This window comes from Oncorhynchus mykiss, chromosome 9, assembly GCF_057628025.1.
Source record: "Oncorhynchus mykiss isolate SJ-2025 chromosome 9, ASM5762802v1, whole genome shotgun sequence".
Taxonomy (NCBI): Eukaryota; Metazoa; Chordata; class Actinopteri; order Salmoniformes; family Salmonidae; genus Oncorhynchus; species Oncorhynchus mykiss.
Window position 1 is genome coordinate 1653550 of NC_143030.1, and position 15912 is coordinate 1669461.

The window sequence follows — 15912 nt, forward strand, 5'->3', positions numbered from 1 at the left end:
ATTTTATAATGTTGTATGTATTTTCCCCAACACTACTTTCCATCAATTTGTGTAGCAGGCCAAATTGAGTCAAACGCTTTTTTTTTAAATTAACAAAGGTTGAGAAGACTTTTCCTTTTATTTTGGTTTGTATTCTTGTCAATTAGCAGGTGACACATCTGTTGTATGATAATTTGGTAAATAGCCAATTTGACATTTGCTCAGTATATTGTTTTCTGAGGAAATGTACAAATCTGTTAACGATATTACAGAGCCCTCTGTCTCTCCATCTCTCTCTCTGTCTCTCTCTCTATCTATCTCTCTTTGAACCTCCATGTCTCTCTCTCTCTGTCTCTCTCGCTCTATCTCTCTCTAAACATCCATGTCTCTCTCTCTGTCTCTCTCGCTCTATCTCTCTCTGAACCTCCCTGTCTTTCTCTCTCTGTCTCACTTCTCTGTGTCTCTCTTCTTTCTAGCCCCTTTCTGTCACACACATCTTTCACACCTCATTCTCAGCACAGAGGAAGTATAGATGGGTAGTGGAGAGGTGGGGTGGGGGATTGACAGTCTACAAGTCACGAGAGTTTAGAGAGAGTTACTGATCGACACGTTGAGATGGAATGCACCTGTCTTCTACTCTGTGAGTTTAATATTATCTATATGCTTTAATATCTATGTAGTTAATTATCTATATAGTTTAATATCTGTACAGTTTAATATCTGTATGGTTTAATATCTGTATAGTTCAATATCTATATAGTTTAATATCTTTCTCATTTAATATCTATATAGTTTAATATCTTTCTAGTTTAATATCTATATAGTATAATATCTTTCTAGTTTAATATCTGTATAGTTTAATATCTGTATGGTTTAATATCTGTATGGTTTAATATCTATATAGTTTAATATCTGTATGGTTTAATATCGGTATGGTTTAATATCTGTATAGTTTAATATCTGTACGGCTTAATATACAGTTGAAATCGGAAGTTTACCTTAGCCAAATACACTTCATCTCAGTTTTTCACTATTCCAGTAATTTTATCGTAGTAAAAATGTCCTGTCTTAGGTCAGTTAGGATCCCCACTTTAATGTAAGAATGTGAAATTTCGGAATAATAATATAGTGAATGATTTATTTCAGCTTTAATGTCTTTCATCATATTTCCAATGGGTCAGAAGTTTACATGCACTCAATTAGTATTTGGTAGCATTGCCTTTAAATTGTTTAACTTCTTATGCAAATCTGCTTTTAGAGTACTTTAAACTTGGGTCAAACGTTTCGGGTAGCCTTCCGATAGCTTCCCACAATAAGTTGGGGGAATTTTGTCCCATTCCTTTTGACAGAACTGGTGTAACTGAGTCAGGTTTGTAGGCCTCCTTGCTCGCACACACTTTTTCAGTTTTGCCCACAAATGACCGATAGGAATTGAGGTCAGGGATTTGTGATGGCCTCTCCAATACCTTGACTTTGTTGTCCTTAACCCCTTGGAACGACCCAATATCTATATAGTTTAATATCTATATGGTTTAATATCTATATAGTTTAATATCTATATGTTTTAATATCTATAAAGTTTAATATCTATATAGTTTAATATCTATATAGTTTAATATCTATATGGTTTAATATCTATATAGTTTAATATCTATATGTTTTAATATCTATAAAGTTTAATATCTATATAGTTTAATATCTATATAGTTTAATATCTATATGTTTTAATATCTATATAGTTTAATATCTATATAGTTTAATATCTATATAGTTTAATATCTATATAGTTTGATATCTATATAGTTTAATATCTATATAGTTCAATATCAATATGGTTTAATATCTATATAGTTTGATATCTATATGGTTTAATATCAATATGTGTTAGTGTAATTTAATTAAGCCAATATGCTTTCATCAATTGAAAGCCCTTCATCTATTTTATGAGAATTTATAAGATTTCTTGTTTGCATAAAATAGACGCAGACCAGTCTTTAAATAATAGGTAATAGAATTTATTCTCGGAGCGCGATTCCACTCAAAAACATGCATCAGTTTAAATACAGATCATGACGTCATTTCACTGCCATAACCGAACCCCCTCCTGTCGACCAGGACAAAGTAAGGTGAAAAGTTCATTCTAACTTACTAACACACTCCCAGATAACCTTTGACCCCTCAACATTATCGATCACCACTGAACTGACAGTTTTAATTAACAGAAACCCTAGGAATGCACTCACTGCCTAATCTAAAAACCCCAGAGCTAAGTTTCAGGTTGGGTCAACCATAGGCTAACGACCTTATGTGTTTACACAGTCCACAACCCATTTGTTCCTGCCCAGTTGGAATGGTGTTCATTAACAATGTATTACTCCTTTCTCCTGTCACACAATTTCTTCTTATGAACTCATATTGTCTATTAAACATAATATAACAGAGTATAAGTTTACTTACAGTTCCATTTAAAATGATTTGTTCAGTCATATTAATCATAATTTCCTAACATATGGTTTAATATCTATATGGTTTAATATCTATATAGTTTGATATCTATATGGTTTAATATCTATATGGTTTAATATCTATATAGTTTAATATCTATATGGTTTAATATCTATATAGTTTAATATCTATATGGTTTAATATCTATATGGTTTAATATCTATATGGTTTAATATCTATATAGTTTAATATCTATATGGTTTAATATCAATATGGTTTATGGAAATTCATATCTGTGGTACAGCCCAGTGTTTACATCATGTACCATAGTGATAGTTCTCTCTGTGTGTTTCAGTGTTTACATCATGTACCATAGTGATAGTCCTATCTGTGTGTTTCAGTGTTTACATCATGTACCGTAGTGATAGTTCTCTCTGTGTGTTTCAGTGTTTACATCATGTACCATAGTGATAGTTCTCTCTGTGTGTTTCAGTGTTTACATCATGTACCATAGTGATAGTTCTCTCTGTGTGTTTCAGTGTTTACATCATGTACCATAGTGATAGTTCTCTCTGTGTGTTTCAGTGTTTACATCATGTACCATAGTGATAGTTCTCTCTGTGTGTTTCAGTGTTTACATCATGTACCATAGTGATAGTTCTCTCTGTGTGTTTCAGTGTTTACATCATGTACCATAGTGATAGTTCTCTCTGTGTGTTTCAGTGTTTACATCATGTACCATAGTGATAGTTCTCTCTGTGTGTTTCAGTGTTTACATCATGTACCATAGTGATAGTCCTATCTGTGTGTTTCAGTGTTTACATCATGTACCGTAGTGATAGTTCTCTCTGTGTGTTTCAGTGTTTACATCATGTACCATAGTGATAGTTCTCTCTGTGTGTTTCAGTGTTTACATCATGTACCATAGTGATAGTTCTCTCTGTGTGTTTCAGTGTTTACATCATGTACCATAGTGATAGTTCTCTCTGTGTGTTTCAGTGTTTACATCATGTACCATAGTGATAGTTCTCTCTGTGTGTTTCAGTGTTTACATCATGTACCATAGTGATAGTTCTCTCTGTGTGTTTCAGTGTTTACATCATGTACCATAGTGATAGTTCTCTCTGTGTGTTTCAGTGTTTACATCATGTACCATAGTGATAGTTCTCTCTGTGTGTTTCAGTGTTTACATCATGTACCATAGTGATAGTTCTCTCTGTGTGTTTCAGTGTTTCCATCATGTACCATAGTGATAGTTCTCTCTGTGTGTTTCAGTGTTTACATCATGTACCATAGTGATAGTTCTCTCTGTGTGTTTCAGTGTTTACATCATGTACCATAGTGATAGTTCTCTCTGTGTGTTTCAGTGTTTACATCATGTACCATAGTGATAGTTCTCTCTGTGTGTTTCAGTGTTTACATCATGTACCATAGTGATAGTTCTCTCTGTGTGTTTCAGTGTTTCCATCATGTACCATAGTGATAGTTCTCTCTGTGTGTTTCAGTGTTTCCATCATGTACCATAGTGATAGTTCTCTCTGTGTGTTTCAGTGTTTCCATCATGTACCATAGTGATAGTTCTCTCTGTGTGTTTCAGTGCTGTTGAGTACTCTGGTATACTGTAGCCTCGGACAAGGTGGAGGTGAGTACATTTCTCTATATTCATCACCTGTTCTATAATAGTAAAATTTCTCTATATTCATCACCTGTTCTATAATAGTAACATTTCTCTATATTCATCACCTGTTCTATAATAGTAACATTTCTCTATACTCATCACCTGTTCTATAATAGTAACATTTCTCTATATTCATCACCTGTTCTATAATAGTTACATTTCTCTATATTCATCACCTGTTCTATAATCCCCTCCTCATCTTCTCCTCCTCTTCTCCTCCTCTTCTCCACTTCTTCTCCTCCTCCTCCTCTCCTCCTCTTCTCCTCCTCTTCTCCTCTTACTCCTCTTTTCCTCTTCTCCTCATCTCCTCCTCTTCTCCTCTTACTCCTCTTCTCCTCTTCTCCTCTTACTCCTCTTCTCCTCTTCTCCTCTTACTCCTCATCTCCTCATCTCCTCCTCTTCCTTTTCCTCCTCTTCCTTTTCTCTCTCTCCTTTTTCTCATATTTTTCCTCCATCTTTCTCCTCTCATAGTAAATTCTAATTCCATTGTGTTTGATCATGTTAGTACAGCCTGTATGTGTCAAACATCTCAGAGTGCTGATCTGGGATCAGGTCCCCCTGTCTGCCCATGTATGTTATTCATAGTACAGGCCCTGTATCTCAGAGTGCTGATCTGGGATCAGGTCCCCCTGTCTGCCCATGTATGTTATTCATTGTGATCTAAAGCTCAACACTCAAAATAACTGATGAATACAGTCATATAACTGATGATACCACTGGGTGTAAATAGAACAGTAGTGTTGAATACAGTAATATAACTGATGAATACAGTAATATAACTAATGAATACAGTAATATAACTGATAATACCACTGGGTGTAAATAGAACAGTAGTGATGAATACAGTAATATAACTGATGAATACAATAATAGAACTAATGAATACAGTAATATAACTGATGAATACAGTAATATAACTGATGAATACAGTAATAGAACTAATGAATACAGTAATATAACTGATCTATACAGTAATATAACTGATGAATACAGTAATAGAACTGATGATACCACTGGGTGTAAATAGAACAGTAGTGATGAATACAGTAATATAACTGATGAATACAATAATAGAACTAATGAATACAGTAATATAACTGATGAATACAGTAATATAACTGATGAATACAGTAATAGAACTAATGAATACAGTAATATAACTGATGAATACAGTAATATAACTGATGAATACAGTAATATAACTGATACCACTGGGTGTAAATAGAACAGTAGTGATGAATACAGTAATATAACTGATGAATACAGTAATATAACTGATACCACTGGGTGTAAATAGAACAGTAGTGATGAATACAGTAATATAACTGATGAATACAGTAATATAACTGATGATACCACTGGGTGATAGTAGAGCAGTAGTGATGAATACAGTAATGCAACTGATGAATACAGTAATATAACTGATGATACCACTGGGTGATAGTAGAGCAGTAGTGATGAATACAGTAATGCAACTGATGAATACAGTAATATCTGATGAACACAGTAATTTAAATTATAAATAGTGATATCTGATGAATACAGTAATATAACTGCTGAATTCTGTAATATAACTGATGAATACAGTAATATAACTGATGAATACAGTGATATATCTGATGAATACAGTTATTTAAATGATGAATAGTGATATATCTGATGAATACAGTAATATAGCTGATGAATTCAGTAATATAACTGTTGAAAACAGTAATATAACTGATGAATACAGTAATATAACTGCTGAATACAGTAATATAACTGATGAATACAGTAATATAACTGATGATACCACTGGGTGATAGTAGAGCAGTAGTGATGAATACAGTAATGCAACTGATGAATACAGTAATATCTGATGAACACAGTAATTTAAATTATAAATAGTGATATCTGATGAATACAGTAATATAACTGCTGAATTCTGTAATATAACTGATGAATACAGTAATATAACTGATGAATACAGTGATATATCTGATGAATACAGTTATTTAAATGATGAATAGTGATATATCTGATGAATACAGTAATATAGCTGATGAATTCAGTAATATAACTGTTGAAAACAGTAATATAACTGATGAATACAGTAATATAACTGCTGAATACAGTAATATAACTGATGAATACAGTAATATAACTGATGATACCACTGGGTGAAAACAGAGCAGTAGTGATGAATACAGTAATATTCCCTTCATGAAACATTCGACCATAACAGAGTTTCAGTAGCTAGAGGCTGCAGGGTCACAGAAAACCCCAAGCCAAGGACACAAACAAGCAGCCAATACAGAAAGATAAATGAGGTCCAAGCAGCACCACCCCCTGTTATTCTGAGCCTGGCAGGGTTGGTCCTACAAAGACAAAGCAGCACCACCCCCTGTTATTCTGAGCCTGGCAGGGTTGGTCCTACAAACACAAAGCAGAAAATCATCCTAACAAACCATACAGTCAATGCATTCATCTTAAGATATATTTTTTCGGTGGTACAGAGATGGCACACACCCACCCGGAAACAACAGCAGATACACATAAAACACCACAAAAACCTAAAACCATACAGATATTAAGCTGTACTTATGAAGTTTCTGAGAGTACGTGTGATGACTGGTTTTTAGGTTTTTGTGATATTTTATGTGTGAATCTTTTTTTATGACGATTCTCTTCCTGTATCCTGTCAATGTGCTGTCACGTTCGTTAAATGGAGGAGACCAAGGCGCAGCTGTCACACTCTGACCATGGTTTGCGTTGTTTGTTTCTATGTTTTGTTTGGTCAGGGTGTGATATGAGTGGGCATTCTATGTTGTATGTCTAGTTTGTCTGTTTCTATGTCTTTTTGGCCTGATATGGTTCTCAATCAGTGGCAGTTGTTCGTCGTTGTCTCTGATTGGGAACCATATTTTTGGTAGCCTGTTTGGTGTTGGGGTTTGTGGGTTATTGTCTATGTGATGTTGAATGTTAGCACTCAGTTTTGATAGCGGTCACGTTCGTCTTGTTATTTTGTTTGTTTGTTTAGTGTGCTTCGTGTTTTTTCGTCTTTCATTAAAAAAAGATGTATTCACATCGCACTTTGGTCTCCTCACTACGAGGTTCGTGACAGCAGCGTGATATGAATACATGTTACTTTAATGACGACGAAGAAACACATGAAGAAACACATAAACAAACAACAAAACGAACGTAAAGCTAAATATAGTGCTGACACAGGCAACTAACACATAGCCTATAACCCACGAAATACCCAAAGAAGATGGCTGCCTAAATATGGTTCCCAATCAGAGACAACGATAAACAGCTGCCTCTAATTGAGAACCAATCTAGGCAACCATAGACATACATAAACACCTAGATAGTAAACAACCCCATAAACCTACAAAATCCCTAGACAGTACAGAAACACATACATCACACATGTCACACCCTGACCTAACCAAAATAATAAAGAAAACAAAGAATACTAAGGTCAGGGCGTGACATGTGCTGTGCTTTCATTGTTGCCAAAAAAAGAGGATTTGGCTCTTTAAAAAAATGGCGACCTATTGCATTGCTGTGTGCAGAATATAAAATTATATCTAAGTGTCTCTGAAACCGGTTGAAAGAATATCTGGGTCTGTTGGTCCACAAGGACAAGTCTTACCTGACCGTTCTATTGTTGGTAACTTAAATATTTAACCTTGATTTAACCAGGTAGGCTAGTTGAGAACACCTTTATTTAACCAGGTAGGCTAGTTGAGAACACCTTTATTTAACCAGGTAAGCTAGTTGAGATCAAGTTCGATTTTACAACTGCGACCTGGCCAAGATAAAGCAAAGCAGTGCGACACAAACAACAACACGTAGTTACACATGGAATAAACAAACATACAGTCATTAACACAATAGAAAAGTCTATATACAGTGTGTGCAAATTAAGATTTGGGAGGTAAGACAATAAATAGGTCGTAGTGTCAAAATAATTACAATTTAGCAAGTAAACACTGGAGTGATAGATGTGTAGAAGATGAATGTGCAAGTAGAGATACTGGGGTGCAAAGGAGCAAAAATAAATACAGTGCCTTGCGAAAGTATTCGGCCCCCTTGAACTTTGCGACCTTTTGCCACATTTCAGGCTTCAAACATAAAGATATAAAACTGTATTTTTTTGTGAAGAATCAACAACAAGTGGGACACAATCATGAAGTGGAACAACATTTATTGGATATTTCAAACTTTTTTAATTAATCTTACTTCTACCCCCTCCTTTTTCGAACATTCTGTTAAAAATCGCGCAACTTTTCAGCGTCCTGCTACTCATGCCAGGAATATAGTATATGCATATGATTAGTATGTGTGGATAGAAAACACTCTGAAGTTTCTAAAACTGGTTAAATCACGGCTGTGACTATAACAGATCGTGTGTTTCATTGAAAAACGCAAGAAAAACTGCTCTCTGAAAGCTAAAAATAATTTCCATAAGTCACTTCCATGGGTTGTTAAAAGAGGACAAAATTTAATATCGACCTGCATGCAATTCATACAAATTCCACACGATGTCGCCATTGTCGTCATTTTCAATTGAATTTTTTGTTGGAAAATCCATCTATCTGGCTTCCGTTTCTTCCAGTCTCCACCAGGATGTTGTTAATGTGGACATTGGCAGCCATTGATTTGCAGACGAGGAGCTATTGAATATGCATCGCCCTGTAATCATTTTGATAGATTATAAACGTTTACTAATACCTAAAGTTGGATTACAAAAGGATTTCGAAGTGTTTTGTGAAAGTTTATCATCGACTTTTTTAATTTTAAAAAATGACGCAGCGTTTAAAAACAATGTTTTTTTCTGAATAACACAGCTTCCATAGAAAGCTATTTTGGGTATATATGGACCGATTTAAACGAAAAAAAGACCCAATAGTGATGTTTATGGGGCATATAGGAGTGCCAAGAAAGAAGCTCGTCAAAGGTAAAGAATGTTTTATATTTTATTTCTGCGTTTTGTGCTGCGTCGGATAAGCAGAGTCTTTGTTTACGTCGCATTCAGGCATTTTCAGGTGGTGCATGCTATCAGATAATAGCTTCTCATGCTTTCGCCGAAAAGCATTTAAAAAATCTGACTTGTTGGCTAGGTTCACAACGAGTGTAGCTTTAATTCAATACCCTGCTTGTGAATTTTGATCAAGGTTTGAGTTTTAGCGAGTACATTTAGCATTTAGCGTAGCGCATTTGCATTTCCAGGTGCCTACTTGAGACATATGCGTCTCAAGTAGAGTCAAGAATTAACAAATCAAAAACTGAAAAATTGGGCGTGCAAAATTATTCAGCCCCCTTAAGTTAATACTTTGTAGCGCCACCTTTTGCTGCGATTACAGCTGTAAGTCGCTTGGGGTATGTCTCTATCAGTTTTGCACATCGAGAGACTGACATTTTTTCCCATTCCTCCTTGCAAAACAGCTCGAGCTCAGTGAGGTTGGATGGAGAGCATTTGTGAACAGCAGTTTTCAGTTCTTTCCACAGATTCTCGATTGGATTCAGGTCTGGACTTTGACTTGGCCATTCTAACACCTGGATATGTTTATTTTTGAACCATTCCATTGTAGATTTTGCTTTATGTTTTGGATAATTGTCTTGTTGGAAGACAAATCTCTGTCCCAGTCTCAGGTCTTTTGGTGTGTCTCCCAGGTGGCTTGTGGCAAACTTTAAACGCCACTTTTTATGGATATCTTTAAGAAATGGCTTTCTTCTTGCCACTCTTCCATAAAGGCCAGATTTGTGCAATATACGACTGATTGTTGTCCTATGGACAGAGTCTCCCACCTCAGCCCATCTCTGCAGTTCATCCAGAGTGATCATGGGCCTCTTGGCTGCATCTCTGATCAGTCTTCTCCTTGTATGAGCTGAAAGTTTAGAGGGACGGCCAGGTCTTGGTAGATTTGCAGTGGTCTGATACTCCTTCCATTTCAATATTATCGCTTGCACAGTGCTCCTTGGGATGTTTAAAGCTTGGGAAATCTTTTAGTATCCAAATCCGGCATTAAACTTCTTCACAACAGTATCTCGGACCTGCCTGGTGTGTTCCTTGTTCTTCATGATGCTCTCTGCGCTTTTAACGGACCTCTGAGACTATGACAGTGCAGGTGCATTTATACGAAGACTTGATTACACACAGGTGGATTGTATTTATCATCATTAGTCATTTAGGTCAACATTGGATCATTCAGAGATCCTCACTGAACTTCTGGAGAGAGTTTGCTGCACTGAAAGTAAAGGGGCTGAATAATTTTGCACACCCAATTTTTCAGTTTTTGATTTGTTAAAAAAGTTTGAAATATCCAATAAATGTCGTTCCACTTCATGATTGTGTCCCACTTGTTGTTGATTCTTCACAAAAAAATACAGTTTTATATCTTTATGTTTGAAGCCTGAAATGTGGCAAAAGGTCGCAAAGTTCAAGGGGGCCGAATACTTTCGCAAGGCACTGTATATATCTATATCTATATCTATATCTATAAATAACAATATGGGGATGCGGTAGTTCGATGGGATATATTCAGTTGGGCTATGTACAGGTGCAATGATCTGTAAGTTGCTCTGATAGCTGATGCTTATTGATGGTCTCCAACTTTAGTGATTTCTGCAATTCATTCCAGTCATTGGCAGCAGAGAACTGGAAGGAAAGGCGGCCAAAGGAGGAATTGGCTTTGGGGGTGACCAGTAAAATATACCTGCTGGAGCACGTGCTACGGGTGGGTGTTGCTATGGTGACCAGTGCTACGGGTTTCTAATAAGAGACGTTTTCGACATTTGTAAACTGTCTGATGTGAACCTTACTTTGGATCAGGAGAAAACAATGAAAGCCTTTAGGTTTGGGGATGATTTTTTGTCTTGGATGAGTTTACTGGATGCTGGGGCCTCATGTATGGTGAAGGTGGGGGGTGGTTTGAGCTGCCCCATCCCTGTCCAAAGGGGCATCAGGCAGGAATGCCCAATTTCAGGACAGTTGACAGTGTTATGACAAAGAGACTGGCAATTGAACCAATGCTTCGTTTTTTTAAGAGTGAGGCTTACTGGTTTCTCTGTGCCAGGAGTAATGAAGGGTCCCACGATAGCACTGTCTGCATATGCAGATGACATGACCGTTTTTATTACAGGGGTGAGGATGTTAAGATTCCCTCAAATGCTTTAAAGATAGTGATTCACTGTGGGCTGGGTCCACTCCATGGTTACCAGGGGGGCTTCAATGGGGCAGAGATGGGATGAAGACTTGGGTGTTTTTCTTCGCTCTGATGTCTTACAAAAAATAACTGGGTGGGTGTGGTGGAGAAGGTGTATGCCAGATTGTCTAGGTGGAAATGGGTGCTACTCCAGCTGTCTGATAGGGGAAGGGTGCTGGTAGCCAATCACCTAGCCTGATTTTACAGCCACTGGGGCCCTGATACAAGAGCTTCATTGGACCGTTGTCAATTTCTTCTGGTCTGGACAACATTGTATTAAAGCTGGTTCCTGTACCTGCCACTGCACGAGGGTGGGCCTGGTGGACATTTCTTCTAGGATCATGGCTTTCCAGCTCTAAGCAGCCGAGAGACTGTTGTACAGTGACGGTTCTAGCTGGGTGGATACAGCCGACACATTGATGAGGAGTGACAAGCACCTTTTCTTCTTAAAGCAAGAGGGGGGTGATTTGTATATCCTGACTCCATTCTATCTGTTATGCAGACTTGGAGAGTTTGACATGTCCCGTAAGGCCGGCACGACACCAGGGAAGTGGCCTTTTGAAGAGTCTCTTTGTCATAACACTGTCATCCAGTCCCGTGCTATGGGTTCAGCCAGCCTACATTCATGCCTGTTAGGTGTGGGGTGTACCAAGCTGGGTCATCTGATGCGGAGCAGGAGCAGATTGTTGGAGGAGCTGGGAGAAAGAGCGGGGATCCGATCATCTCGCCTACTGAGGAAGGTCGTCGCTGAGGTCTGTGACTCCTTGCCAGTACTTCATCGGCAGTATGTGACTGACACTTCCAATTCTGATCGGTGGAAGGAGGGTCTGGATTATGTGTTCCCTGCACTGATTGTTAGTGCTGCGATGGGGGCATTAGAGGAGGATGTGGGGATGCTGCTTTCCTTCCATACCCCAGAGCTGGGGTAGTTCAAGGAGCTGGGGGAGTTCAAGGAGATGGGGGAATTCAAGGAGATGGGGGAGTTCAAGGAGCTGGGGGAGTTCAAGGAGCTGGGGGAGTTCAAGGAGATGGGGGAGTTCAAGGAGCTGGGGGAGTTCAAGGAGGTGGGGGAGTTCAAGGAGCTGGGGGAGTTCAAGGAGCTGGGGGAGTTCAAGAATGTGGGAAAGAAGGACATGTACATAATGTGTAAAAGTGTCCCGTGCTTCTCCCTTGGAAGGGGTAAAATCGACGAGGTGGGCGGGTGTGTTTGGTCCAGCTGCCTCCCCAAAAGCCTTTTGGTGATCATTAAACAAACTGCCTATTTAAAACAGCTGACCTACAATGGAGGATAATACATGGAGCCATAGCCACTAATATGCATCTGGTACACCTGGATCCTACAGTTGGGGAGGGGTGTCCATTCTGTGCTGAGTCTGAAACTCTGGCACATCTGTTTTTACTGTGTCCCAGGTTGGTCGGGATGACTGACCTGATCACTTCTTGGTTCTCAGCGTTGGGAGAGGTTCTCTTCCCAACTGTATATATTTGAGCCAAAGTACAGGTTTAGTCAAAAGGGTGTAGTTGTGTTGCTTAATTTTGTATTTGGGGCAGCAAAATTAGCGATATGGAAGACCCGAAAGAACAATATTCGGGGACAGGGATGTGGTGGGAATACTGGAGGGAATGTTGGCAGCGAGACTGAGGGTTGAGTTTGCCTATTATAAACTTGTCAACAATATTGATCTGTTTATGAGTATATGGGGTATTCAGAGGCTGTTGTGTTTAGTTACTGTGGAGGAGGATTTCGAGTGGTGTTTTTAAATGATGTGTAACTATGGTTTTGTATGAGTATTTAGTGTGTTGTGGGCTCCCAGACCCAATAAAGATTATATAAAACTCTCTCTCTCTCTCTCTCTCTGTCAGGACCCGGTTACGAACTCGGGTCTCCGGTGTGAGAAACAGTCACTTAGTAAACTGAGCTACTAATAGTTGGCAGAACCCAGAAGATGAGGCAGACACAGCAGTACTTGGCACTAATAGTCAGCAGAACCCAGAAGATGAGGCAGACACAGCAGTACTTGGCACTAATAGTCAGCAGAACCCAGAAGATGAGGCAGACACAGCAGTACTTGGCACTAATAGTCAGCAGAACCCAGAAGATGAGGCAGACACAGCAGTACTTGGCACTAATAGTCGGCAGAACCCAGAAGATGAGGCAGACACAGCAGTACTTGGCACTAATAGTCGGCAGAACCCAGAAGATGAGGCAGACACAGCAGTACTTGGCACTAATAGTCGGCAGAACCCAGAAGATGAGGCAGAACCCAGAAGATGAGGCAGAACCCAGAAGATGAGGCAGAACCCAGAAGATGAGGCAGACACAGCAGTACTTGGCACTAATAGTCGGCAGAACCCAGAAGATGAGGCAGACACAGCAGTACTTGGCACTAATAGTCGGCAGAACCCAGAAGATGAGGCAGAACCCAGAAGATGAGGCAGAACCCAGAAGATGAGGCAGAACCCAGAAGATGAGGCAGACACAGCAGTACTTGGCACTAATAGTCAGCAGAACCCAGAAGATGAGGCAGACACAGCAGTACTTGGCACTAATAGTCAGCAGAACCCAGAAGATGAGGCAGACACAGCAGTACTTGGCACTAATAGTCGGCAGAACCCAGAAGATGAGGCAGACACAGCAGTACTTGGCACTAATAGTCGGCAGAACCCAGAAGATGAGGCAGACACAGCAGTACTTGGCACTAATAGTCGGCAGAACCCAGAAGATGAGGCAGACACAGCAGTACTTGGCACTAATAGTCGGCAGAACCCAGAAGTTGAGGCAGAACCCAGAAGTTGAGGCAGAACCCAGAAGATGAGGCAGAACCCAGAAGATGAGGCAGAACCCAGAAGATGAGGCAGAACCCAGAAGATGAGGCAGAACCCAGAAGATGAGGCAGAACCCAGAAGATGAGGCAGAACCCAGAAGATGAGGCAGACACAGCAGTACTAGAGAAGGTGATTTAATAAAGAAAAAAGGAAAAGATCTTCTGGCAAAAATATAAATCCACAACGTCAAAAGTAATTCCAAGAGAAAAAATGTATATCCTCCAAGACACAAGGAAAATCCACAAAGTGGTAAGAACAGCAGGGAAAAAACAAACCTCAAAAGAATAATCAAAAATAAACAATCACAAAACCAGAGTTTTCACAGCATGGCTGGGGCTGGGTGCTAACATACAAACACAGAGCAAAGAACTGAGGAACACTAAGGGTTTAAATACATTCAAGGGAAATGAGGCACAGGTGCAAATAATAACTGGAAACAAGGGAAAAACAAAAGCGTCAAAAAAGCACAATGGGGGCATCTAGTGGCCAAAACCTGAACAATCTTGGCCAAATCCTGACACAATCTCTCTCTCTCTCTCTCTCTCTCTCTCTCTCTCTCTCTCTCTCTCTCTCTCTCTCTCTCTCTCTCTCTCTCTCTCTCTCTCTCTCTCTCTCTCTCTCTCTCTCTCTCTCTCTCTCTCTCTCTCTCTCTCTCTCTCTCTCTCTCTCTCTCTCTCTCTCTCTCTCTCTCTCTCTCTCTCTCTCTCTCTCTCTCTCTCTCCTCCAGCCTCTCTCTCTCCTCCAGCTTCTCTCTCTCCTCCAGCTTCTCTCTCTCCTCCAGCCTCTCTCTCTCCTCCAGCCTCTCTCTCTCCTCCAGCCTCTCTGAGCATCAGTCCTGACAGATCTCAGTTCTTTGAATTTGAGCGTGTCACTCTGAGCTGTGAGGTTCAGGGGAAATCGACTGGATGGAGAGTGATGAGGACCACAGAGAGAGGAATCCATTCAGAGTGTAATTCTACCTGGGGAAAACCACAAGGGTCTTCATGCAACGTGTCACTAATACCATCAGACAGTGGAGTGTACTGGTGTGAGTCTGGGTCTGGAGAACACAGCAATGCTGTCAACATCACAGTACATGGTACGTCCACAAACACCATCTACTAACATTATAGTGTTTAGTTGTTAATCTGGTTTCAGATAGCTGATGTTAGGTTTATACAGTTGAAGTCAGAAGTTTACATACACCTTAGCCAAATACATTTAAACTAATTTTTCACAATTCCTGCCATTTAGTCCTAGTAAATATTCCCTGTTTTAGGTCAGTTAGGATCACCACTTTATGTTAAGAATGTGAAATGTTGAGAGAATGATTTATTTCATATTATTATTATTATTATTATTATTATTATTATATTATTATTATATGCATATTATTAGTATTATTGGATAAAAAACACTAAAGTTTCCAAAACTGTCAAAATATTGTCTGTGAGTATAACAGAACTGATATTGCAGGCAAAACCCTGAGGAAAATCAAAACAGGAAGTGGCTTCTATTTTGAAAACTCCATGTTCCATAGCCTCTCTTTGCTGGATTTAAAGGGATATGAACCAGATTCCTTTTCCTATCGATTCCTCAAGGTGTCAACTGTCTTCAGACATAGATTCAGGCTTTTATTTTGAAAAATGAGCCAGAAAGATAACATCGCGTCAAGTGGTCACATGAGTTTTGCTCGCGCAACAGAGTTTGGATAGGTATTGTTTTTCCATCTCCTATTGTGAAAGACATTTGCGGTTGATATATATTATCGATTATATATTTTAAAAACAACCTGAGGGTTGATTATAA

At 38.9% G+C, this 15912-nt stretch overlaps 1 protein-coding gene across 1 annotated transcript in view; it reads left to right on the forward strand.

The window, feature by feature from the left end:
* Positions 1-436: 436 nt before the first annotated feature.
* LOC118965956 (uncharacterized) overlaps positions 437-15912 on the forward strand; it is a 35506-nt gene continuing 20030 nt past the window's right edge. The window contains exons 1-3 of the mRNA XM_090183254.1: positions 437-619; positions 4022-4066; positions 14852-15202. Coding sequence (XP_090039380.1) covers positions 595-619; positions 4022-4066; positions 14852-15202 — 421 coding nt within the window. The 5' untranslated portion in view covers positions 437-594. The remainder of the gene's footprint in view (positions 620-4021; positions 4067-14851; positions 15203-15912) is intronic.